This window comes from Drosophila elegans, unplaced genomic scaffold, assembly GCF_018152505.1.
Source record: "Drosophila elegans isolate 14027-0461.03 unplaced genomic scaffold, ASM1815250v1 contig_208, whole genome shotgun sequence".
In the NCBI taxonomy this organism is placed as follows: Eukaryota; Metazoa; Arthropoda; class Insecta; order Diptera; family Drosophilidae; genus Drosophila; species Drosophila elegans.
In genome coordinates, this window is record NW_024545578.1 from 10,200,912 (window position 1) to 10,225,335 (window position 24,424).

Consider the following 24,424-nt stretch of genomic DNA (forward strand, 5'->3'; position numbering starts at 1 on the left):
TTATTAATGCTCAGACTCCATTTTCTAATGCAATATATTATGTTTATGTTTTGGATTTTTGTCCCTAAAATTTAAAAATACCGCCAAAGCCAGATGCAACAAAAATATAAATTTTCTCACATTTTCCAAATTTTTACTTAAAATGATTGAGTTATTATTATTAAATCGAATATAGTTTTCTTCGATTTTTTTAAGAATTGAAAATACTTTCATGCAAAAGTTATTTTGTTTTAAACCAAAGCTGCAGGCATTAAATGAAACACAAAAATAAAGACCTTTACACAATGTTATTTGAATTTTCTTAATTTTTTTTTAATAATGGTACACAAAACTTAAAAATAATATGCAAAAATGTTTTCATATTTAAATATTAGACGTCTGGTTACGCCTAGATTCAGTTCAGACGGCCACTTAACTGCTGTTGTTTTTAAAACTTGACCTGAATAAATTCTAAAGAATCAAATTAAATAAAAATACCTAATATTTGAAAGATATTCTATTTTTACATACCGACATAAAAGATAGCACACCCTGCATAAGTTTAAAACAATCGATTTTATATTTAAAGGCTTGTAAATTTTATGAATAAACTGTTAGAAATTAGTCTTCTATATTCATATGAACAATTGTTAAAATTTTTAATTCATTAATTGCCTTTTTCTAAAAAATCAAAAAAATTTCTAAGCCCTTTCAACAATAAAATTATTTAAAATATAAAGAAGGATATATTGAAATACTATTTAAACCAGTAGTTAAAGATGTTTAAATGCGTCTAAACAGCTACCAATTGATTTAAAGTACACTTTATATATTTCACTTTTATTTAGATAGGGTTTGATGTTCCAAAAATGAATTTTGTCGATTTGATTTGCGTTTTGAGATATTACTTTTGTTGATCGTTTGTGTAATGGTGGAAATATTCAACCTATTTACATAATTTGGAGTGAATCGATTTCAGTCTCACGCACATCATGCAAGTAATTCTGATGCTGTGTGCGCTCAAACATCATATTAAAATATAAACTTATCAAATGCCTGCGTATGGGTAAATTAGTACATATTTACTTGATAAATTCATTTATAATTTACACTTTTCTTAAATACTTAGCAATAAACTAAACTAGTCAATACACTATATGTAGTCTATTATTATTTAACAATTTGTTTATAATTAAAATGCTAATCTTTAACTGCTTCACGATATACGCTTATTTCGTAGCTTTGAAACATGCTCACTTACAAATCGCCTTTGATGATACAAGTAGTACATACTGATTTACTAGTTTACATTTTTGTTACGCGAATTTAACATTCCCGTTCATGCACGAAGTCTGCCGATTGCCACTTTTAGATTCCAAAATTAAAAACACTAATAGCAACGTAAATTGGGTTGAATATGTAAAATCATGATTTTTTCAAAAAGTATCTTTTGCAATTATATATAACACTTTTCGTTTATACAGCGATTGATTCAATTTGCCCAACATATAAAGCAATTTGTAAATGTAGCCAAGACTTTATTGAAGCTGTCCTAAACTCGACAGCGGCTAGAGCAAGTCCATGACAACCTATTCTGGCCCTGTCCGTGGATAACAGAATCCCATTATTGGTTACGTTATTGCTAGTTACGGCTAGTTGCTAGTGCCACCAGGAACACTCCTCTCCTGCTCGCTGTTTGTAGCTCTCTCTCACATTGAGAAGCGAAGCATACAGCAATCATACGTCTCCCACCATGGCAGCTCCATGCTGTTGGTATTTGGTCGAGGCTATCACCGTGGGAGGCAGCGACTCCTGCTGTTCCCGCAGCTGCCGACGTCGCTTCTTACTCCAAAGCTCGTGGCAGTCCTGCCACGTGGGCAACTGAGGCGTCGGCATTCTTAAAGAAGACGAGAACGTAAGTTGGTTTCTAGTTTACACCCAAAGGGGATTAACTCTGGCTCTGATATACTCACTCGTCGGGGTTGATTTTCTTCAGCCACGGCGATCGGAGCGCATCTTCGGCCGTGATGCGCTTGTCCGGATCCAAGTCCAGCATTTTGTCCAGCAGATCTAGAGCAGGGGCTGGCATAAACTCGAAGTCTTCCCGCAAGCGACGACGGTGCGTCTTCTTCTGCTTAAGAGTGTGGAACAGAGGCAGCTTAATCACATTCGGCCACACGGCGGGCACCGGTGATCCGCAGATCTTCGATATGGTTTCAAGCTGAGCCATCTCTGCATTGGCTTGGAACAGTGGCCGCTTCACAAAGAGTTCTCCGAGGATGCAGCCGCAGGACCACACATCTATCGACGGACCGTAACGCTCCTCACCAAGCAACAGTTCGGGCGGTCGATACCACAGGGTAATCACCTTGTTCGTGTACGGTCGTTCACGATCGTCCGCATTGTACAGTCTTGCCAGTCCAAAGTCCGCCAGTTTCACTTTACCTCTGCAAGGAGTACAAAAATATATTGAATTCTGGGGACTAATCTTAAAAATAATAAAGAGGTTCTGTAGACAATTCAATCTCTTAGCAAATAAGCGGCCAAGAATATCGTTTAACTGACTCTCTAAAGGTCATTTTACGTAGCTGGCCTTAAAAGGTGAAACTATTCAGATTCAAGATTACTTTCCGCCCACGCAAAACAATTCTTTTTAAATCCACCCAAATGTAAAAATCTCCCCACCTGTTGTTCATTAAAATGTTCGAACACTTGATGTCTCGATGAAGAAAATTCTTTTTGTGGCAGTAGTTGAGACCATCCAGGAGCTGCTTCATAATGCTAGCGTTGTTCTCCTCATTGAAGTCGACCATGCCAGATTCGAGCAGGCCCATCAGGTCATGGTCCATGTACTCAAACACTAAGTAGAAGGATCCTTTGTCCTTGCGGAACTCGACGGCGTCCTGTTTGTCCGTCACAATTTCATGCAAGTTAACTATGTTGCGATGGTTCAGTTGCCGCAGTATTTTGATTTCACGCACTGCAGTAATGGGAAAGCCCTCCTTTTCGTGCTCGAGTCGGACCTTTTTCAGGGCCACCATGTCATTGGTATGATTATCTCGCGCCTTGTAGACCTGCAATGATTGTTAACAAACGATTAGGCATCAGATTTGGGCACATCTTAGTTTCAATTCTCACCTGTCCGTAAGTTCCTTCTCCTATTTGCGCAATCATCTCGAACACATCCACACAGCGCTCGCCCCAGTCGCGTACGTTATTTCGCGAGTCCCTGCGGTTGAGTATCACTGGACGACGACGGGTGGCTCCCTGGCCACCGGCTTTGCCAAGCACATTGCCACCGGCTGGGGCATCAAAGTCTTCGGGACTGTCGATGACATCATCGTCGCCACTTAGCTCTTCGCTGCCAGGAATTACCGGAGGCATCGGTAGGTTAAGCACGCTCTTGTTCGCGTTGGCGTTGGCGCTGGCGGTGGCGGTGGAATTGACGATCTTCTCATCCGATTCCTTTTTGTGCGCCGGCGAAGGAGATCTCGCGTTGACCAGGTCGAGGGCATTCATCCCAGGAGGCAGCGGCAAAGCGGTCAGACTCTTCGGTTTTAGGTTGTTCCTGCTGGCCGATAAGGGTGCTACCAGCAAAGGTGGCTTCGACGGAGTGGAACTGTCCGGAACATCGGCGCTTGGACCCAGATTCGGGGCCAATATATCGTGCTCCTTGTTTGGCATGGGAATGTTGTTGAGGTCCACATCTGGTTTGCCACCCAGGACTTCAAGCCCATTGGAAGTCGTCGACGCCGCTGCGGGTGTTCCACTTCCAGGGCCAGATCGGCAGTCACCCGTGTTGGGCGTATTGCCATCCACCGAGGAACTGTTGTCGTTTATGGTCAGTGCACCGTTGCTGTTGCTATTGCTATTACTGTTCTCCTCCTGCCGCTCGATGATCTCCTTCAGGGCCTTTTGCCTTTTGTGACGATCCTTGACCAGCTCGGCAAACAGACTTGTCTCGCTGATCTTCTTGATGTACTCCTCTCGCTTGTGCTTCAGATCCCTGGACGTGGGCGACCTGCTGCGCGAGGCGGAGCTTGCGCTGCTGGCCGAACTGGGCGAACGGCGGCGGCTGCCCCCTCTGGCCCTCTGACGCATCTTTGGCGAGCGACGATGGTGATGGTGGTGCGAGCTGGAAGCTCCCACCGGCGACGGGGGTGAGGCGTCCAAGTAGCGCGAGCTCGTCCTCGGCGATCTTGAGTAGCGATCCCCAGAGGTACCAGCTCCGGAAGCACGCTTGGAGGACCTCGTCGCATGGGAAGACGGCGAGCTGGCCGTTGTTCCGTACTTGTGTTTGTGACTGCTGCCGTGCCGGAAGGCATTCGAACTTGTTCCACTGGACGTCAGGCCAACGCTGGGTGATTGTCGACTTCGCGAGTGCTGCACACTGGGGCTCCTTAAAAAAGTAGCGAAAATGTATATTAATGTAGTATTATTGGTTTCAATAGCAATTGAGTAATATCTCAAGCTCAAATAGTGTCCATACTTATTGTGCATTTATAGAGGAAAAATGTGCTTTACCTTGACGACCGCCTTGAATATCGATCCCTGCTGTAGCGTTCGTACTTGCCAGAGTGGTGTCTACTGTGTTCGTAGTTGCTGAGACCCACATCCCGGCTATCGCTGAACTTCCGTCGCTTGTGGGGCGGCGTGCTGGGTTGATGATTGTAGCGATCCAGCTCTGCAACGTTCTCACAAAGTTGAATAAATTGTTTTAGATCGGAATAAGCCAAACCTACCCGGTGACAACCGTTTAACCTTCCTGGAGTCGTGACTGCTGGAACCGACACCAGAGTAACGACCCTGATATCCGTGATCGTGGCTGGAGCGGTGATGCGCACTCACTTCCTCTTTGTGTGGACTATTTACATAGCGGGAGCTGCGTGAATCGCGCGCCACTGACCCACTTCCGCCGCCACCTCCACCACCGCCGCTGGAGGAGGTGTAGTGCGAGGGCGGAGGAGTGCGTGGAGAGTTGGCAAACCTCGGACCGTTGCCACTGGAGCGGGTGGAGGGAGGAGGGGAGCGGTGCCGACTGCTGCTCGTCTGCTTGTTCGTTACGGTGACCTGAAGGTTGCTGCCCAGGGCAGAGTTGGCCGTCTCCACGGACGACTCCCCGTAGTAGGTGCTATTGGGGTTGGGGCGACGCGCGGGCGGCGGAGTGGCCGGCGAACTGCTCTCCTTGAGGTTGCGTGGGGTGAAAGTGGAGGGCGCCGCGCTCACCGTCCGCTCGTTGCTCTTGCTCGGAGCCGTCGGCGGGGTGTAGGGCCGGTCCAGTAAGGCTTTGATGTCGTTGTCCGACATAGAATCGATGCTGGAGTACGACTTAGCCCGCTTCTTCTTGCGCTTCTTGGACTTCTTCTTGGACTTGTGTTTGTGCTTGTCCTTCTTCTGCTTCTTGCGCTTCTGCCGCTTCATCTCCGCCTCGAGCTCGTCGGTGTCGATGGAGTCGCTGGACATGTAGATCTCCCTACCCCACAGCTCGTCCTTCGAGGTGTTGGATGCCTGCGAGGGATCCTCGCGCGGGTTGGTCGCCTCGCTGCTCGACGTTTGCCTCGATCCGGCCGCACCGGGATCGTTAGAGTCTTCTGCTCGTCTATTTCTGCAAGGCAGTGGGGTTAGAGCCAACACTTTGGTGGGGGTTACATGTGCCTCTTACCTGTAGTTATCATAGCCCTCCTTATCGGGCTTGGCACCAAGACGACCTTTGGGGAACTGATTATCCGCAGCTGGCTTTGGTTTTTTGATGTTTCCGGCTCCCTTGCCGGCGTCCGCGTCCAAGTCACCGGCCTCCTGGTCCGAGAAGTCCTCCGAGCTGACGTCCGAGTACTCCACAAGTGCGGTCGCCGCGGCGGAGGATGCATGCATCGTAGCGTCTCGACGGTCGGGATAGGAGCACTCGCAAGATCCGCAGACACCACGCTCAGTTCTCTACGGTTCGTGCTGGTATTTCGTTGTTTTGATCGCTATGTCTACTCGAATTGCCAGTGACACTCCGGCATTCAAGTTTTTTGCGGCTTTGTGGTGAGATTTTCCTCGGGAGCAGCTCCAATTTTATTTACATCGCTGCCTCTCAGCACAAGCACATATTCGTGTGACGTTTTCTTTACATGATTATCGTGGGGATATGTGCTAATTCACAACGCCGCAGTAGCGCAAGTAATCGAAAACAGTCGGCACTGCACTGCACTTCTCTTGAAAGTGGATTTAGTGTTCGGTTACCACTGAAATTAATATAAAAAAAATTTATAACTTGTCATTTTAAGGTTATAATGAAGTGCCGAGTGTGGCCAAACCGCGCATGAGGTGAATAGCGAAAGAGTGCGTGTCGTTGCCACGGATATTTAAGCGAATACTATCGCAGGTCACACTAGAGTTATTCTTCAATAAATAACAAATATTTCGTATTTACTTTAAATAAAATAAAAAGGCCTCGCAGTAAAGCTAATAATAAGCAGTTGCTTATTTCATAAAGGAAAAATTGTTTTTTCTTGATAATTGACTTGCAGTATTAACTTACATGAATTTAAAGAAATGCCAGGAAGAGAAAGTTCTAGGGACTGCCGGGGAAACGTGAAACTGCAAAAATAAACTAATTAATATAGTTTTATCTATTATATTTAAAAACATTTTCAAAATTATGTTTAGGATTTCCGAGGACATTTTCCAGCACTAACTCAACACTGTTGCTCGTCGGTGACGTAGTGTGTGAGTCCAAGGTTGTGTGCGTGCCTTTATGTACGAGACACACACCGCCGCACATAACATACATACTTGCAAATGCGAGTGTGTGATGTGGGTCATTTTATTTTTCTTTTCTGCGGACTTACCAGTTTTTCGATGTAAATTATGCAAACACCACTTGTTAACAACTTTAATGCCGCCGCCACTTGCTGCTTGCCCGATTCTTTGTTTTGGCTGTCGGCAAACGCACACGCTGAAGCTCTAGTATTATTAAATAACACGGCTCGTATTCCGACGTTGTTTATGCTTTCGAATCGAATTCTTTACGCGAAAATTGCATTAGATTATTGCGGGATTGGTACATAGATAAGAAAGTTGGTTCAAATGCAAGTAACATGTCTCATTAGGCATTGTTTCGGTAGTAAAACCATTAGAATAAGTTTGACATGATTATGATTTTCTGCATTTGCAATGGCTGGCAATATTCTCGGCGATTAATCAGCCAACCACTGCAAAGTGGTCTGGTCACTCTAGGAGAGTGTTGTTGAACGAACGTTTCTTTATCGATATTTGAATTTTCGCCGATATTTGTTTTATTTAAATAAAGTTAAGCTATTTGGATTTATTTAACAATAAATGGTTTTATTGAATTATTTATCTACATTTGTTCCCAGATATAGATATCGAAAACGGGGCATTCGTTAGTGTTGGTAAACCAACTTCTGCAAACTCACTTCAAAGTTTCCCAACACTAACGGTGGCGTTCCCTTTCAAATTTTTGTTGGCTTGTTTGTTTACATGGCTTTGGTTGATTAATAATAACATAAATAGCAAGTGGCTCACTCAGTCTGTGAAACAAAGCAAACTATGTTGTCCAATCGGGCCTTTGGAGAAACAATTGAGGTGGGTGCACCGGAATCTCGTGATCCCATGGAATTTTCAAGCGTTGTTTGCCTTTGCAGGACTATGAAGTACAGCACTTGTTGGGCAAGGGCGGTTTTGCGAGTGTCTACAAGGCGCGATGCCTGCACACTCACCAGGATGTGGCCATTAAGATGGTAGGAACCCCTGCGATATGGTGAAAACCTTAGTTAATCTTTAATTTGCCCTCAGATCGATAAGAAACTTATCCAGGGCACTGGCCTCACCAACCGCGTTCGCCAGGAGGTGGAAATACACTCCCGCCTGAAGCACCCCTCTGTTCTCCAGCTGTACACCTTCTTCCAGGATGTCAACTATGTGTACTTGGTGCTGGAGCTGGCCCACAATGGGGAGCTTCATCGCTACATGAACCAAATTGCTAGACCCTTCACAGAAGCGGAAGCTGCCTCCATATTAAAGCAGGTGGTGGCGGGTCTACTGTACCTGCACTCGCACAACATCATGCACCGCGATATCTCGCTATCCAACCTGCTGCTGAGCAAGGAGATGCACGTCAAGATAGCTGACTTCGGACTGGCCACCCAACTGAAGCGACCGGATGAGCGGCATATGACGATGTGTGGAACTCCCAACTATATTTCGCCGGAGGTGATTTCCCGGGTGTCCCACGGCTTGCCAGCGGACGTCTGGAGTGTTGGGTGCATGCTGTACACACTGCTGGTTGGACGACCGCCCTTTGAGACCGACGCCGTGCAGTCCACGCTTAACAAAGTGGTCATGTCCGAGTACCTAATGCCGGCTCATTTGTCCTATGAGGCGCAGGACTTGATAAACAAGTTGCTGAAGAAACTTCCACACGAACGCATTACCCTCGAGGCGGTGCTCTGTCATCCTTTTATGCTGAAAAGATTGGATAGTAGCACAAGTGGTGGCCACTCGACGCCGGGAGTGTTTAGCCAGAGCCTGGAAAGCGGCGACAGTGGAATCATAACGTTTGCCAGCAGTAAGTATTTATTGAATGCGCTTGTTGGTGGTCTTTCCTCTGATCATTCTAATTTAGGTGATTCAAGGAACTCCCAGCGAATTCGTTCTGTGGACAACTCGGGGCCACAACAAGTGCTTCCCCAAATACAGGAGGAGTTCATGCAGGATCACCATCGGCTGACTTACGAGCAGCCTGGTTTATTTCGGCAAGCATCAACTGGAGTGGCAGAGCAAAACTGGCCAAGAAATGCTCAGGTTCCAGCTTTTCGCATGGATATGGATATGGTACAAACTTCTAGACCAGCGCCTCTTAAGGAAGAGCGCATTTCGGTGCCACCATTAAACACCAAAAGATTGCTACCGACGCGTTATAAGACGAAGAATGCTATAATGAGTATTTTGCGCAATGGTGAAGTTGTCCTGGAATTTCTAAAATTTCGGCCAAAGCTAAATGAAGATCGCGTCACTGATATTTGCCGCATATCGGATGACGGACAGCGAATTATAATATACCAGCCAGATCCTGGGCGGTAAGACAAGTCTAATGATTAAAACATAAGAAAATATGTTAATATTTTTATAAATTTCAGTGGCCTACCAATAAGAGAGCAGCCTCCAGACTTTCAAATACCAAGCGGCGACTGTGTTTATAATTATGAAACTTTGCCCAGTAAACACTGGAAAAAATATGTGTACGGTGCTCGATTTGTGGGCCTGGTGAAGAGCAAAACGCCAAAAGTCACATACTTCAGTGCCCTAGGCAAATGCCAATTAATGGAGACGATGACGGACTTTGAGATTCGCTTCTATTCGGGGTCAAAGCTTCTAAAGTCGCCCTCAGACGGACTTAAGGTCTTCGATGCAAATGGAATGTTGCTGTCTGATCATTCCTGCTCGGAGCCGCGATCCTTGATCGAGCATGGAAACGAGTGTTTTACCCACTGTGTCAACATTAGTAACGCCTTGGAGGTTGCTCAGACGAAAGACAATACGTGTTTTCCGGTCACAATCGGACGAAGACCCATCACAGATGTTCAGCCAGCTCAGAGATTGGATGGCCTGCGGGATACCACAAACTTTGCGTATTCCACACCAAAATCAAATCAGGTAGATATTTATTCTTGAGTTTATGAGTGTATTGTTACATGAATTCATTTTAATCCTGCAGGGTTCAATCAACTTTTCCGTAAGCACTATTTCGTCGACTCAAAATACCACAGACTTCGGAACCAACTACTCGAGGTCAAACATGCTAGCCGCCCATCAAAATGTCCCCATCAAGCGTATCAACGTTCCCGATGTTGGAATCGCTACTGAGGTAATGCTCTTTGTATATTTTTATCAGTCATCCCTACTAATCCTTTTAAAACGTTTCTCTGTTTTAGCTCTCGCATGGAGTTGTCCAAGTGCAGTTTTATGATGGATCCGTAGTGTCTGTTATTCCGCACATACAAGGTGGAGGCATAACTTTTACCCAGCCCAATGGAACTTCAACCCACTTCGGCAAAGACGACGACTTGCCATTCGCGGTCAGAGATAGAATCAGTCAGATTCCCAACATTCAGTTAAAGTTAAAGACCGCTCCAATGCTGGTAAGCGGCAGGAAGATTGACTACAACAATGCAATGACTCCCAAAACGACAACGCCTTGCTATAATCGCATACTTTTATAACTAAATCAAACAAGTCCGCTCAAATAGTTTCTTAAGTTTGAACGAATATATTTTTATTGTAAATTAATGGTAAATATATATTTTATAAGTTTTTCCCTGTCCTCATTATAATGTTTAAATCATATGGTTTGATTAAAAAATGTTTAAAGTAAATAATAAATTTGACCAAAATTAACATTTAAAGATTTGCCTAATTTTAATTGAATGAATTTCGGGTAGGTTTAACCAAAACCATTTTATTTTTCTAAAATTAAGTCTCAGTCCTGAATCCACCAATCGATTGAAAGAGATTTTATCGTTGATTTTACTCAAACATTTTTATTTAATTTTTAAAAGTCTACGTGTAAACACTTTTATGTCGTTCTACCTTTTTGTATAAGTGTGAGGTTAGAAAAGTGTAGTATAAAATATATTATTATTATTACGTAGGTGTATATATTAAATACAAGATAAATATATATTTATACTTACTCCAATCTTTAGATTAACATTGTCTTATAAAACTGCTGCTACCGTACTTACAGAAATACTACGGCAGGATTCGTATTGCTTTCAAGTTGTAGATGCAATAGTGAAATATACACATGTAAAAGTAATTTCTTGTACAGATTTTAAAGATAATCATGCACGGATGGATTATACTATATAATGTTAAGCTGCTAATTAGCTTACGTATTCGTATTTTAATAAAATGCATTCGGCAATTCAGAAGAATCAATTTGAGCATAAGAATTTGTCTTTTATGTTTGTGTGTGTTTATTTCTTGAAAGGTGAAAGCAAACAGAAACATAATAATAATTGTAAGCTAACTTAATGTAATGGACGGAAAATTAATGTTAGTCAAAGAGTGCACGAATATAAAAAGCAGGATTTCAGTGGGATATTTTCATTTGGCAGTGTTTACTTGGATAAAACTGCTTACATATATGAAGACGTTTGAACATAAATAATAATTGAAGCCACTAACTCATGAAATGAACAAGCAAAACTTTAATCTTAGGTCTAAACAAAAAATCTTAACTAAAGCATGTCGGTTTTCGATGGAGTTTTGTTCATTGTTCGTTGTATGATGCGCGAAAATCTCAAATCGCGCTGGACTTCTCTTTAAGCTCAAATTGAATCTTCTGAAATATGTCCTAGAAGCGATCCTTTGAAGTAGCACTGTACTCGAGCTCGTTGAGGTTTTGGATCTCCTGCAACTCCTGGAACTTTTCGTGGTCTCGAATATGGGCATAGTTGGCGGACAGGCACATCAGATAATGCACCAGACTGAGCAGCACCAAAAGCGTGGATAGGGTGGCCAATATGAACATGACCTCTGCGTTCTCCACGCCGTCCTTGCAGAAAGCCTTGATCTCGTACTTTTCACAGACCTTCATATCCTCGAGTTTTGTGTTTGATGGAAACATAAAATCTGTAAGACAATTGAAATATTAGATAGTTGATATATATAAATTATTTTGATAAGACTTACGGAATTGTGTCAAATCAATGCAGCTTTGGGAGTGCTCCACACTCGAGCACATGTTCCAGAACATTGTGTAAATGAAGGTTACCACAACCAGGAAACACAGGATCAGGCTCCAGACAAAGTTTAGCAGGTAGGTTATGCCCATGAGAACGGCGCATGAGATCCGACCGCCCACTCGCGATCGCCACGCCCTGTAGACCTTATATCTGGTGGCACCGGTGGCCAGAAATCCGACGAAGAGAATCATGAATCCGAGGGCTGCCATGCCGGCTCCAATTATTACAAATATCATCTGCACCGCCTCGATCCTAAATAAATTAGATAGTTCAAGTAAATCATATTTGGGCAGTGCTAATTAACTGCTCACCATATCAGTCGCAGGTGAAAGACCTGGTCAACCATAATGACGGTGAGTGAGGCCCCTCGGTACATGGTGAAGCAGAAGATGCCCACTCCCAGGAGGCACATGAGCGTGGCTATCAGAGTGGCGTATGGAATACGCGCCATGCATGATTGGCAGCATTCTCCTGGAAAGATAAAGTGCAATTTATGAGATATAAAGTAAAACCTTATCTTATACAATTAGTAATGTTTCGAAAATAATATATGCAGGGTGACTAAAAAATAAAATATTTATTAGTGAGAAATCAAAAACTCATATGAAATTAAATTTATTTTGGTTTAAGACCTACTTTAATTTAAACTGTGAATTACTTTTTTATATTATTATGTTTTTTATTGCGAATGCAAATCTATATAAATTTTTAAGGCAAGTGTCTAAATAAATTCATAAAGCATTATTAACATTAAATGTAATCTTGAAATTATCATCATAGTTTTGTGAATTTTTAGCTCTTAATAATCATATAAATAAGTGGTTAATTAATTATAAATTTACAAGAATTAAGTCACCACAGAGGGAAGAAAATAACTACAGATATACTTATAAAAAGAATTTAAAGTAAGCTAAATGAGAAATGTGGATAGCGTTTTAAAAACATATGTGCGGGTACATTTTAGACGAATACACATAGAGACGAATACGAGTTGCTTGTGCAAGCATAGGTGGAAAAAGACAGTGATAAGATAACAGGTGAACCAGCGACTATTGGTTACAGGTTGTCCAGTGATTCACGTAAAGCAAAATAAGCACAAGGTGTACACACAATTCTGTGAGAGTGATGTCGTTTAATGGCACAATCGGAATGCATTAAGTGATCCGGGAATAGCCTGGATTTCGGATCGTACCTTCGCCTCCGCGCTCTGTGTACCTGTCCAAGGAGTGATCCGAGCGGTACGAGTTGCGTCTGCGGTTCTGGATGGACGGATTGTACGGATTTCCGTTGTAGGCGCGCGTCAGGACTCCGCCATCGTCCTCGAAGTTCGTCTCGAGCAGGATCTCCTCGCGGGGATCCCGGATGCGATCGCGGTTGTTCCCCTTTCCCGGCATACTGCACAGTGCTTTTTGGGAATCGGGAGTTACAGAGATGTTTTAGTGCCCTTCGGATACAAGTGTTTGATCGACACACAATGATTCACACGCGCAGCGACGTCATCCAATCAAGAGTTCCAATGATTATAATTAGTCTTATAGTAATGACTGCGAACAGCGGACTGACGCTCCCGTACAAAAGAAAGCAAACTGAACAATTTCAAACTCTGAATGGGCTGTCGTTCGACATCGAATAGGTTCTCAGATCTCCGAAAGAGAGATAGCTAGGTAACTGGCTCTTTTAACTGCTCTTTCAAAGAGCGTAACGTTCTCTTACAACGATATGAATACACAGAACAAAAATATCGACACGTTTAAACTAAAGTTCATATATGTAAATCATAATTTATATTTTGTTTTATTTAAAACAAGAATTTTCTTTTCTTTAAAATATGGCTTCTTCGATATGGATGGCTATAAAAAATAAATATTTTTTAAAATAATATCTCATTTTGTATTTTTTTTCACCCGAGTAAAGTTGTTTAAAGACCCGAATTTCTCCATGAGTAAACTGTCGTCTTTAAATCAAACAATATTAGTTCCAAACTTGTAGCGTTAGGATGAAATTTTATAATAAATACAAAAATACAAAAAAAATACAAATATTTGTTTCAGCGTACAGAAAACAAGATTTAATTAATGAGACAATTAGTTCGAACTTGCTGGGAGAAGTTCACTGCTTCTGTCAGGTCAAAGAGTCACACTAATAAAGGAAATAAGATAACCCCATAGAAATATAAGAGGGAATTAACTTTTTTTAATTTAAGTTAATTTTCCGATACCCAGGTGCCCAGGTAAAACTTTCTTAATTCTGATCAAAATTATAAATATATTTACCATGCATGTGTAAATTATTGGGTCATTTTGTTACTGTTACTGTTACATCTGTTAATGTAGCACGAAAACAGTACATCCTTGTTCCCCTATAAAGTATGGCATTCATTTCCTTCAAATGTAACTAAGCTTATTATGTGCTTAGTGCCAGCTTAGAGTCTATCCAAGACAGACGGGACAACGACCTCAGAGGAGCAAAATAAAAAACATCCAGATGACATCCTGCCAGCGAAGCGAGTGAAGAGCCTAGGCCCATTAAATGCATCCGCATTTGAGAGATTCTCACCGGAAGTGGAAGTCCCGCGGAGTCTGTGGCAGACGGAATGGAATGAAAATTGCCACCGAGGCTTTGCACCAGATGCCGAAAGCTGGGTGCCAATGACACCAAGACACAAGCAACGGCTTGGCATTAGAGCTAAACATTAATTCCGGTAGCGTGCAATGACTCTTGGCGCACGAAATAATGTCAGCTGCTAGAGCGTAAATATAATAATTCAGGAAGACGAAGTGCAAACTTTAATACTCTTGGCAGCTCTGTCAAGATGGAGTTTAATTATTCGGAGACAACAAGCCTAAAAAGTTTTCAATTTTATTGAAAAAACTCAGCAAACGACTATGCAATCCAAACTTTTAGCCTTAGATTTTAATTGTATGCACATGTATTAAGAAATACAAATTTTTTATAAAATTATTTTAATTTTATTGTAGGGGAGAGTGGGCTTAGGATATGTTCAAAACATTTTAACTAAATGGGGACACATTATTAATCTTGACTTGTTTTAAATAAACCAACTATCCTTTCTCCACTCTTTTCTTTAATAAATCATTTAATTGATAATGACCACTGAACATTTTATTGTAGGGAGTGCAATTTCTATATTACCTTGTGGTTTATTATACAACACTCAAAAGAATTTTTAATTAAAAAAAAATTACAATTGTTAGTTCATTGAAGCTAAATAAAATATTTAAATTTACTGAAGACCTTAAAGAAGTTGTTTGACTCAATATAATAACTATTATCAACTAGTGTCACTTTTAAAGGGATAATGCCTTTTTTTCTTAATGTCCTGTTAAAGAAGAGTTGGCCAACATTTTTTGGATAGAGGTCGACCATCAATGAATGCACATATTTAAAAACAAACAGTCTTTACTGCATGGCAAACTTCGAACCAAAACAGCAATACCCTTATATTACAGCAAAAACCCTGATTTCCAAGTGCTTGTCACTTGTTTTAATATTTTTGCTTAATTTCATTCAATACTTTATCTCATACGATTTACAATGCAAGCTTAGTGAGGATGATTATTTTCCTGGGAGTTTTAGAGTTTAACAACTTTGGTGAACCCATAGTGTTCGCCCAACTTACCCATTTTGAATGGCTGTGAATTGATACCAGTCTCCGCAATTAAATTATTTCATTTAAATATTTCCAACTAGCAATGCAAGTAGTTCTGCAGTGCAATTTGTGAGTTGTGTTGGAATTTCTGAAAACTTTTACATCTGTTTGTAGGTATACACAAACGCACAAACACTCGCTCTACTTTGGCACTCAAAACAAGTTTTAAGGTGTGAGCTTCGAAGTGGAAGGGTAAACTAAACTCGCGCTTAAACTATTGGCGTTGCACTTGATGATTGGATTGAATTGCGATAATAACCGAAAACCACAGGTGGTTATATTGACGGTGCTTTTAGTTATTTCCTTGCTCGCATTTATTATCCTAGGCCTCCTGAACGACAACTGAATTTGACCAAAAACAAAGAGTATCTACATCTACACAATTCTTGTTGCGATTACGAAGCTGGTTTTATGTACATCGATAGCACTATCGATACGGCAAGCGTTAGTCCGTTTTGTTTGGTATATTTTAGTTGGTATATATTATTTTTAATAAGTTTTACTAGTTGGATTAATATTTAAATTTAACTAAATTTAAATTTAACTACAAGTGCCAAAAAGTAACATGCGTTAAATCTGTACATTCAAATTATTAAAATATGTTGGAGAGCAATACATTCATTAAAGGGGATTCCCGTACCATCTCTAGTTTAGCTTCTTGGCTATCGATAGATCGCGGGCCAACCGATAGTTCTGGCCATCTTCCATCGCCTGTTGGTCTTCAGTGGATTTTTTTGCAAATAAAATTGATATTAGCACTTGAAGTGCCGGAATAGCAGCTAATTTGGCTGTGGCAATACCCGCATCAGATATTAGGGAGCCCCATAAAGCTATCCAAGCGATGACCAGGACGTGAGAGCGGTGGACTTGCAAACCGGCCATCCATTTACACATTATTGTTGTTGCTGGGCTCTGCACTCTGAAACTCGACGAATATATTTGCTTTTGCTGATGTGTTTCGGCCAAAAGCAGCGCATCGAATCGCCGCACCGACTGCATATATTGCCGCTCCATTAGCTGACGCAAGCAATTTGTCGCTGGAGGTGTTTTCAATGAGCTACCATTGAAGACAGGAGTTTAGGAAATCCGCCATTCAGACAGACAGAGTCAGCCGGCAAACATGCTCCACCTCCTGTTGGTCTTCCTCATGGCCACGGCCACTTCGGCCGAGGATTCCCTCCAGCGCATCCGGCGAGCCGCCATTGATGTGGATGTCGCGACTGCCATGCACAACATCATCGACCTGGCTGAGTGCCAGGACCTGAAGAAGCTCTGCACGCACCACAAGTCCACCGACAATCTGTCCATGCTGGAGTGCGCACTGACCTTCAGCTCCAGCCAGCTGGAGGAGCTGCCCGAGGGTTGCCAGCATGCCCTGTGGACGCAGCAGCGCCAGTTGCAGCTGCCCGCCTGGATCGAGAACACCTTTCTTCCCGCCTATTGTCCCGCCGAACGGACCAAGCTGGAGAGCTGCCTCAACTCCGTGCACCTGTGGAGCTGCCTCGACCAGCAGCGATTGAAGCTGCCCCAGAACAACGCCTGTCACCAGCACCTAAGAAGGGCCTACGAGGCTTTGGGTCAGGATTACAGTGCCGTGGATGAGTTCTACACCGCCTGCGGCCAGCTCGTGGAAGAGCACAAATGCGGTCGGCTGAACATTGACCACCTGCCCTCCGTCCTATCGCAGTTGGGCACGGTGCAGTGCCTCCAAGCGAGCGCCAACAAGGCCAGCCTAGAGCCAATCTGCCAGAGCTCCATCAACTCCATTGGTCTGCAGCGTGGAATGCTGGAACTGTTCCGGGTCTGCCAGGACGATCTCTCGTCCCTGTGCTCGCAGGTATGTGAAATCTTTGAGAGACTCTGGAGGCAACCACTTGGTAACACTTTAAACAGACTGCGAGATAAGGGAGCTAAAGGTCACTAATCGAAATTCGGGGTGAATCATTTTTGGAAACAGTTCACTATTGCCCCAAATACTGTATATAAGATTAGAAGAAATTATTTAAATTGGGCAATACAAAATGATTGCAGTAAATTTAATGACATCTTTCCATTCTAGCAAAAATCTTACAAAATTCCACATATCCAAAAACATATCATGTGCCATTACCTATAGTTAAAAAAAATCATTCAAGTTTATAGTTAATAACTGGTAATTTGTATATTTTTGTTTCAGGAAAAGCCCGGCACTGCTGGCGGGTTTAAGTGCCTGGTGCGGCACAAAAACCATCCCTCGATGTCGCCACAGTGTGCCTCGCAGATCACTCTGAGGGATCAGCAGATGGGCCGCGATTATCGCGTGTCCCACGGACTAGCCAAAGCCTGTAAGGAGGACATAAAGCTGTACCACTGCCGGCGGGGCGTTTCCGAGGATAAGCACGTTCGGTTGGCCCAGATCCTGCTCTGCCTGGAGTCGGTGTCTAAGAATGGGACAAAACTGGCGCCCGCTTGTCTCACCGAGTTGACCGATCACCGACGCATGCTGATGACCGACTATCAACTGTCGCCGGAGCTCCTGAACGACTGTGCCGATGATATACCCAAGTTCTGTCCGGATGAGCACAAGGCGCAGCTGGTGAACGGCATGACCAGTACGGGTGGCGAGATCATCCACTGTCTGCTGGAGCACGTCAAGGCCAGGCGTCAGCAGCGAAGGGTGACGGCGCAGTGCCAGCGTGGTCTGGAGACCCTGATAAAGGCCAGCGATGCTGGCGAGGATTGGCGCGTAGATCCGGTGCTGAGGCGGGCCTGCAAGCCAGTGGTGGATGTGGTCTGCAAGGATGTACAGGGAGGCGACGCTCGAGTGATGAGCTGCCTGGTGGAGCACATTGGCACACCAGTGATGCTTCCAGAATGCGAGCAGGCGCTCCTCATTATAGAGTACTTTGTGGCCAGAGACTTCAAGTTGGATCCCCAGCTGTACAAACATTGCCGCGATGACGCAGTGAAGTACTGTCGTGCCAAGAAACAGTGGGATGATGCGCAGAACATACAAATGGATCCGGAGCGGGGACCCATGATCCTGCCCTGCTTGCACCGCATGGCTTTCAGCGAGGACGAGCATCAGACCTTGAGGAAGGACTGCTTTAAGGAGGTTAAGCGTGTGATGAGACAGCGCGCCATATCGATGGACTTGATTCCCGAGGTGGAGGACTACTGTCTCAACGATCTCTCGGCTTTCTGCTCTGACTGCACCGAAAAGGGCACTGAAATGGAGTGTCTGCAGAAAAACATGGACCAACTGCAGCCGGAGTGCAAGTCAGTGGTGGTCAAGTACACGGAGGAGGAGGCTGCTCACGTGGAACTCAATCCCGTCATCATGAACGTCTGCGGTGAGGCCATGCAGCAGCACTGCTCGGCGATCCTCAAGAGCGGAAAGGATAATGGTAATAACTATTAATCAGTACTTATTTTCTTAGAATTAATAAACAATTATAATCCCTTTCAGGTGACATGATGGACTGCCTTATAGCGCACAAAAATGACGCCGATCTGCGCAAGGATCTGCGCTGTCGGGCCGCCATCGAGCACTTCCAGATCATCTCGCTGAAGAACTTTCACTTTACGACCAAGTTCAAAGAGGCCTGCCGTCCGTATGTGCAGCGCTTTTGCACCTCAAGTGCCACCAAAAACGAGGTGGTGGCCTGCCTCAGCGAGGTGATGCGCAACGACACGATCAAGGCGCAGCGCCACCAGATCCCCAAGGAGTGCCGTCACCAGGTGAAGGCGCAACTCTACCAGCAGCGCGAGAGCATCCAGCTGGACCCCAAGCTGGCCAATGCCTGCAAGCGCGAGTTGGAGCAGTTCTGCGATGAGGAAAAGGGGCCCGGTCAGGTGAATGAAAAAGCAAGTTGTCTAACTCATCCTTAACCACTCAAACAATTTAACACTGCGTTGGCAATGGTTAACTTCAATTGGATTTAGAAAATATTGTTCAAGGACAAAATACTATAGAATTTGTTGGTAAAAGCTAACACTATATTACAAAGTTTAACGTTTCCTTTTAACATTTAAAGAATAACTTAATATTCTACTTATTTAAACAAATATTAAAAAACTTTTTTCTACTATAGAAGTCTAAACTATTGCCAATATGCCTCCGGTTTAAAACATTTCACATCCAAAACCAGAAAAACTACCAAAATATTAAGTACTTAATTGTTCTAAATTTTAACTTTTTCAGGCCCTGGAGTGCCTAATAAGAAAGACGAACAGTTTGGGCAAGCCCTGTCATCATGCCATCTTTATGGTCAAGAAATCGGAGTTGGGCGACAGCGGCACTGATTATACGCTTCTTACCACCTGCAAGGAGATGATCTACAAGTTCTGTCCCAGCACAGATTCGGCGAAGCTATTGGACTGCCTCAAGACGTACAAGGATGACACGCAGTTCGACCAGCGGTGTCACCTGGTGGTGGTCAATCGCATGATCGAGCAGAATACAGATTTCCGCTTCAATCCCTCGCTGCAAAGTGCCTGCGGAAAGAACATCGATCGCTATTGCTCCAACATTGTGGCCAGCGCTCTGCCCAATGAGGAGCTCAATGGAAAGGTAAGTTTTTTGCCGTTTTCGTTTGTCAAACTAAGAATATTGTTAAATCTAAAACTTTACTGCTTATATAATAGAAAAATATTTACACTTTCTAAATAATCAATCGTATGGCACTCCACTAAAACTCCATATCCTCTCGCTGCAATCGCCCATTGTCGGGATCATCGATTGCGGCCGTCAGAGTGTCCAATAAATCTTCTCCTTTAGTTATCTCCAAATTAAGTTGATTGTATGGTCCACTTGCACTGGTCAAAGGACTCAGTTCGCTGGGATGGCCATCGATGGCAAATGAGGTCCACATCTCCACCATTTTCTGTGCCATCTGAGTGTCCTGCCCCTCAAGAGGATGAGTGGCGAACAGATAGATGTTGTCGTTCGAGTGATGCACTCCTCCATTGAATGGATAGTGTGAGTTGCCGAACTCATAGCCAAATCGAGTGTATTTGCCCTCGTACTCAAAACTATATAGATAAACGGGCGATGACGGTTGTGAGGTGTAGATTTTAGTGGCCAGCGTTATCACAGGGGATTTCATAAAGATTGCCGAAGTCAGCTGAAAGAAAATAATTATTTCCGTTTCTCTGCTGAGCATTGAATCTTGAACTCACATCAAAGTAAGGGGGAACTGCAGCATTGTGATCATGGCTGTTGAGTATCTTTGGCCTAAAGAGCAGGCGACTCAAAATGTTATCCGTGAGTCCCGAAGTGTCATTAACCATGTCATTAATACCTTGAGAAAACTGGCGAACACTTAACAAACTCACATTGGACATCTTGGCTGCCAGAGCATCATAATAGGCTGCAGTAAAATAGTTTTTAATCATGTTGAATAATTAAAAATTAGACTTATAGTCACACTCACTTGCTAGTACGAAGGAACCATCATGTTGAGTAAATCCTGTAAGCAAGGGAATCTGTTTGCTATAGCTTTTTACGAGCTCATTGGGTTGTTGCGGCAGGATGCCCTGCAAATCACCTACAATAGGCGAAAAAGACTCTGAGGTTGTGGCCACCAGAATATCTTTAACTTTAGCCTTTTGTAAGCACTCCACCAGCTGATCCGGCTGTTCACAGCTAGGACATCCCAACTTAATACAAATCCTTTGTGATTGTGCCCGTGGATCCTTGTTAATAGCCCAACTGGCGAAAATCGAACCGGACTGCACAATGGCTCGCTTAAACAGATTGTCGCCAGTTCGGGGACTCAGCAACAAAGAACTAGCTACTCCAGCTCCGGCACTTTGGCCAAATATAGTCACCCTTTCGGGGTCACCACCAAAGCGATCAATATGCAGTTGTACCCATTCGAGAGCCAGTAGAATATCCGCAATGGGAGCATTTCCAGGAAGCTCTTCCGTGTATGTCGACAGCCAGCCGAGGGCTCCAACTCGATATTGGGGTACCACAAGTACCACGTCCTTCTCTAGGATATAGTTTGGTGGGTGATCCTCGGCTGATCCATTATAGTAGCCTCCGCCATAAATGTAAAACATTACAGGCTGGCTTGCAGAGAGCTAAAAAATATAGGTATATGTTTCTTTTATATGTTAATATGTTTGATACCAAAATCTCAGCACTTTGGAACCCAATGGGCCACTTTATGCTTATCATAATCCAATTAAGCCCATCATCTTAATTTGTAAACCTAATTTCTACTCACATTTTTGGTGTAGACCGACAAATTGAGGCAATCTTCGAGTTCAGCATCAGACAACTGGCCATCCAGATTGGTTATCACGGGACACCGTTGTCCAAAGTTCAGTGCGCCGAGGGTGCCCGTCCATGGTGAGCGGGCCACAGGTGGCTAATCACCGAAATATAGAATAGAAAGCACCTCGTCATAAACCAGCTTATCAGTTGAGACGACGCAAAACTTAAATGTCAATAAAACTCGACATCACAGAAAAAAAAAATAGTGAAACGATAGCTTCGTAGCTTCGTCATAATTAAACCAAAATAAAAGTCATTGATTTATTTTAGGATGATATTTTAAATTTTATAAAAATATAGTTATATAGGGCATGAGATCTAACTCCAATTGTATAAAGACTTCGATCCGCTGAGGTAGCTTTCCTTATTGCGTTGGTTTAAAATGTTTTGTGTTTGTTTGTGAGCCAACTTTTAAACTTAACTGACTTACCCGAAAACGCAACTCCTCCGTTGGTGGTTCGGCAAAGGGAATGCCACGAAATTGCATAAAAGTTTGATCCGTCCAAGCTGTGTAGCCATAATTGCCAAGCACTTCCCCCTGGCCATTGGATAGTTCCACCTTTACTGTTGCATCGGATGCATCTGCTACTTGCCCGCCGGTGAGGGTGACCACTAGAAAAGCGGTTAGAGCAGCGGTCACCACACCGCACAACGTCAGCATCACGTATACGCCGCGTCTACGCATCAGACCCGACTGAAGTCAACTTTGGACGCGAACTGAATCGAGAATGAAACGGGTGTGATGTCTAACGAACTGCTTGTTACGATTAGCGGCATAACTTGACGGTGACGAGCACATGGCGAATTAAAAAAAAAAAAGAGTAAAAGGTTTACTGATATGGCTTAAATGTCTGTTTGGCTGGCCGTATGAACGTCGGAGATCTCGGAAATTTCTATAAGAGCTAGACAATTGGGATTAAATATGAAGATTCAATCGATGCCTATACAGCGTTTCATAATCGCAATCATTTCCTTATCTGCGTTACGCTTTTGCAATCCCTGTCAATTAAACAAACGTTCAATTGGGTATTCATTAACGGGTCAAAACATTTTTATTTATATTGCTTTTGTAGGAAATGATTGCCTTTCGTCTTTTAAATCTTATCTAAGCTATAATTATTGTTTATAAATATTTTTATTATTTAACTAATTTAACATGACTGAGACGGTCAATAAGTCAAGTAAGACTGGCATTTTGCAAGTTATAAACAACATTTCCTTAAAATTAATGCATTTCTTAAATTCTTATATATATGATTACTTTGTAGGTTATTCACTGTCTAAAAGACAAGTTCCGCCAGTCGGCGCTGGACGAACAGTGTGCTAAGGAGATGATTAAAATCCTGCAAGAGCAAGCCCTCAACTACAAGTTGAATCCCCTGCTGCAGGTGTTCTGCAAGTCGGAGATCCAGGAACTGTGCAAGGCGAATATTGATTCCGACGAGCATGGCCAGGTGGCTGAGTGCCTGAAGACGGCCTTCCTGCAAAAGCAGATAATCAACGTGCAGTGCCAGATGGAGGTGGCCGCTCTGATAGCCGAAGCTAAGGCCGACATCCATGTAGATCCTATTTTGGAGACATCCTGTACCGTAGACCTGCTGCGGTACTGTTCCAAGGTGTCCGCCGGAAATGGTCGCAGTAAGTTGACATTATGATACTGATATTATAAAAGATATGATGAAAAGATAATTTTTTGAAAGAAAGATATTTTAAAATTATTTCAAAAACCAAAATCCGTGGTTCTGTTATCAAAGCAAACAAATGATTATTAAACAAATTGAATTGCAGTTACATTTTTATGGTCAATCAATTAAAAAAGTATAGTTTCATCAACGTACATTATAAGTTTGATACTTTCCTAAATTTGAATAAAACTAAAAACAATTAAAAAACTATATCATCTTTACCCCGTAGAGTTGAACTGCCTGAGGACGCTGCTGAAGGATACGCCAAACTCGCTGGAAGCGGACTGCCGCGAGAAGCTGGAGCGGCGCATCGAGATGTTCCGGAATGCGGACGACACGCTGGCGCTGCCGCCCGAGGATATGCAGCAACTGGTGCAGCAGGTGGTCGCCTCGCCATCGCACAAATTCTTCCTTGTGATACTAATGAGCGCCACGGGCTTGGTCTTCCTCACCGGCATCTTCCTGGGACGGGCCACCAAACGTGCAATGGGCTTAAAGAATAAATAATTCAATTAGTATAGACTGTAGTTGCTGCATAGGCAGAGTGTGCATGTGCATGTTTGTGAGCTTGTTGTTTTCCATTTCGGCTGACCCATGACCCATGACCCATGACCCATAACCGATTCCGATCCTTACTTTCTGTCGCCCTCCAGCCTGCCTGCCTTTTAGATATTTGTGTGAGCAATTTGTGGCTTAATCGTTTATAAGACCAAAAATTAAGCGAAAAAAGAGAAAACAATAAACAATAATTCTAGTTCCATTCTTAGGGCCTTTTTTGTTATACCTTTTTTTGTAACAATTTCACCTGTATATTAAATTGTATTTTTGTAAGCAAACGCTAATTGCATTTTTAAAAATCTTAATAACGTTATGGCACCAACCAACAGGTGTTTTTGGACGGGGCATTACATGTGCATAATCTTAGTTTTCAGGAAATTCTCAGCACACTTGGAAAAAATATCTTGGTATTGAAATAATATTGCAAAACTAGAAAAAAAGGTGAGATTTTATTTTTAAAAATGAAGAATCACTTAATAATCTTTTTAGAAGTTATAGAACGCTGTTATTAAAAATT

The 24,424-nt window shown here is 43.1% G+C and overlaps 5 protein-coding genes across 8 annotated transcripts; 2 read left to right on the forward strand and 3 right to left on the reverse strand.

Annotated features, from left to right (window-relative positions):
- Positions 1-798: 798 nt before the first annotated feature.
- Positions 799-7,173, reverse strand: LOC108146844 (cyclin-dependent kinase 12). 2 transcript variants are annotated; one of them, XM_017273045.2, is made up of 9 exons: positions 6,813-7,173; positions 6,503-6,561; positions 5,642-6,206; positions 4,722-5,584; positions 4,504-4,663; positions 3,118-4,378; positions 2,665-3,053; positions 1,953-2,426; positions 799-1,876 (listed from the first exon to the last, which is right to left on the reverse strand). In XM_017273045.2, exons 3-9 carry the CDS (start codon positions 5,848-5,850, stop codon positions 1,717-1,719), a joined length of 3,516 nt encoding a protein of 1,171 aa, XP_017128534.1. In that variant the 5' UTR covers positions 5,851-6,206; positions 6,503-6,561; positions 6,813-7,173; the 3' UTR covers positions 799-1,716. The 2 variants fall into 2 exon arrangements, with proteins under 2 accessions (XP_017128534.1, XP_017128535.1); XM_017273046.2 differs by lacking the exons at positions 6,503-6,561; positions 6,813-7,173 and having other exon boundaries at positions 5,642-6,273.
- A 233-nt stretch (positions 7,174-7,406) lies between these two features.
- LOC108146604 (serine/threonine-protein kinase PLK4) lies at positions 7,407-10,380 on the forward strand. The gene is made up of 7 exons (XM_017272652.2): positions 7,407-7,569; positions 7,629-7,724; positions 7,780-8,551; positions 8,609-9,062; positions 9,123-9,639; positions 9,701-9,850; positions 9,918-10,380. Exons 1-7 carry the CDS (start codon positions 7,534-7,536, stop codon positions 10,203-10,205), a joined length of 2,313 nt encoding a protein of 770 aa, XP_017128141.1. The 5' UTR covers positions 7,407-7,533; the 3' UTR covers positions 10,206-10,380.
- A 123-nt stretch (positions 10,381-10,503) lies between these two features.
- On the reverse strand, positions 10,504-15,804 carry LOC108146917 (neuronal membrane glycoprotein M6-a). Of its 2 annotated transcripts, XM_041708489.1 has the most exons (5): positions 15,373-15,804; positions 12,925-13,137; positions 12,044-12,203; positions 11,680-11,984; positions 10,504-11,619 (listed from the first exon to the last, which is right to left on the reverse strand). In XM_041708489.1, exons 1-5 carry the CDS (start codon positions 15,374-15,376, stop codon positions 11,342-11,344), a joined length of 960 nt encoding a protein of 319 aa, XP_041564423.1. In that variant the 5' UTR covers positions 15,377-15,804; the 3' UTR covers positions 10,504-11,341. The 2 variants fall into 2 exon arrangements, with proteins under 2 accessions (XP_041564423.1, XP_017128650.1); XM_017273161.2 differs by lacking the exon at positions 12,925-13,137 and having other exon boundaries at positions 15,373-15,801.
- Positions 15,805-16,083: 279 nt separating this feature from the next.
- LOC108146814 (Golgi apparatus protein 1) lies at positions 16,084-24,185 on the forward strand. Of its 2 annotated transcripts, none has more exons than XM_017273003.1 (6): positions 16,084-17,239; positions 17,579-18,788; positions 18,851-19,248; positions 19,586-19,954; positions 22,933-23,302; positions 23,579-24,185. In XM_017273003.1, exons 1-6 carry the CDS (start codon positions 16,523-16,525, stop codon positions 23,854-23,856), a joined length of 3,342 nt encoding a protein of 1,113 aa, XP_017128492.1. In that variant the 5' UTR covers positions 16,084-16,522; the 3' UTR covers positions 23,857-24,185. The 2 variants fall into 2 exon arrangements, with proteins under 2 accessions (XP_017128492.1, XP_017128493.1); XM_017273004.1 differs by having other exon boundaries at positions 18,851-19,236.
- LOC108146815 (glutactin) lies at positions 19,994-22,410 on the reverse strand. The gene is made up of 5 exons (XM_017273006.2): positions 22,095-22,410; positions 21,615-21,758; positions 20,817-21,468; positions 20,563-20,753; positions 19,994-20,507 (listed from the first exon to the last, which is right to left on the reverse strand). Exons 1-5 carry the CDS (start codon positions 22,347-22,349, stop codon positions 20,073-20,075), a joined length of 1,677 nt encoding a protein of 558 aa, XP_017128495.1. The 5' UTR covers positions 22,350-22,410; the 3' UTR covers positions 19,994-20,072.
- Positions 24,186-24,424: the final 239 nt, after the last annotated feature.

What these genes read in the sequence shown, in the direction of transcription:
- LOC108146604 (XM_017272652.2), top strand. Translation starts at nt 7,534, where the DNA reads ATGTTGTCCAATCGGGCCTTTGGAGAAACAATTGAG. An exon ending in AGGATGTGGCCATTAAGATG is followed by an intron (nt 7,725 to 7,779) that starts GTAGGAACCCCT and finishes ATTTGCCCTCAG; the next exon opens with ATCGATAAGAAACTTATCCA. An exon ending in ATGTTGGAATCGCTACTGAG is followed by an intron (nt 9,851 to 9,917) that starts GTAATGCTCTTT and finishes TCTCTGTTTTAG; the next exon opens with CTCTCGCATGGAGTTGTCCA.
- LOC108146917 (XM_041708489.1), bottom strand. An exon ending in TTTCACCTGCGACTGATATG is followed by an intron (nt 11,985 to 12,043) that starts GTGAGCAGTTAA and finishes TAATTTATTTAG; the next exon opens with GATCGAGGCGGTGCAGATGA. An exon ending in CATTGATTTGACACAATTCC is followed by an intron (nt 11,620 to 11,679) that starts GTAAGTCTTATC and finishes ATTGTCTTACAG; the next exon opens with ATTTTATGTTTCCATCAAAC.
- LOC108146814 (XM_017273003.1), top strand. Translation starts at nt 16,523, where the DNA reads ATGCTCCACCTCCTGTTGGTCTTCCTCATGGCCACGGCCACTTCGGCC. An exon ending in CAAGAGCGGAAAGGATAATG is followed by an intron (nt 18,789 to 18,850) that starts GTAATAACTATT and finishes AATCCCTTTCAG; the next exon opens with GTGACATGATGGACTGCCTT. An exon ending in CCGGTCAGGTGAATGAAAAA is followed by an intron (nt 19,249 to 19,585) that starts GCAAGTTGTCTA and finishes TAACTTTTTCAG; the next exon opens with GCCCTGGAGTGCCTAATAAG.
- LOC108146815 (XM_017273006.2), bottom strand. Translation starts at nt 22,349, where the DNA reads ATGCGTAGACGCGGCGTATACGTGATGCTGACGTTGTGCGGTGTGGTG. An exon ending in TGTCGGTCTACACCAAAAAT is followed by an intron (nt 21,469 to 21,614) that starts GTGAGTAGAAAT and finishes TATATTTTTTAG; the next exon opens with CTCTCTGCAAGCCAGCCTGT. An exon ending in CAGTTCCCCCTTACTTTGAT is followed by an intron (nt 20,508 to 20,562) that starts GTGAGTTCAAGA and finishes ATTTTCTTTCAG; the next exon opens with CTGACTTCGGCAATCTTTAT.
- LOC108146844 (XM_017273045.2), bottom strand. Translation starts at nt 5,850, where the DNA reads ATGCATGCATCCTCCGCCGCGGCGACCGCACTTGTGGAGTACTCGGAC. An exon ending in TATTCAAGGCGGTCGTCAAG is followed by an intron (nt 4,379 to 4,503) that starts GTAAAGCACATT and finishes TACTTTTTTAAG; the next exon opens with GAGCCCCAGTGTGCAGCACT. An exon ending in AACATTTTAATGAACAACAG is followed by an intron (nt 2,427 to 2,664) that starts GTGGGGAGATTT and finishes TACTCCTTGCAG; the next exon opens with AGGTAAAGTGAAACTGGCGG.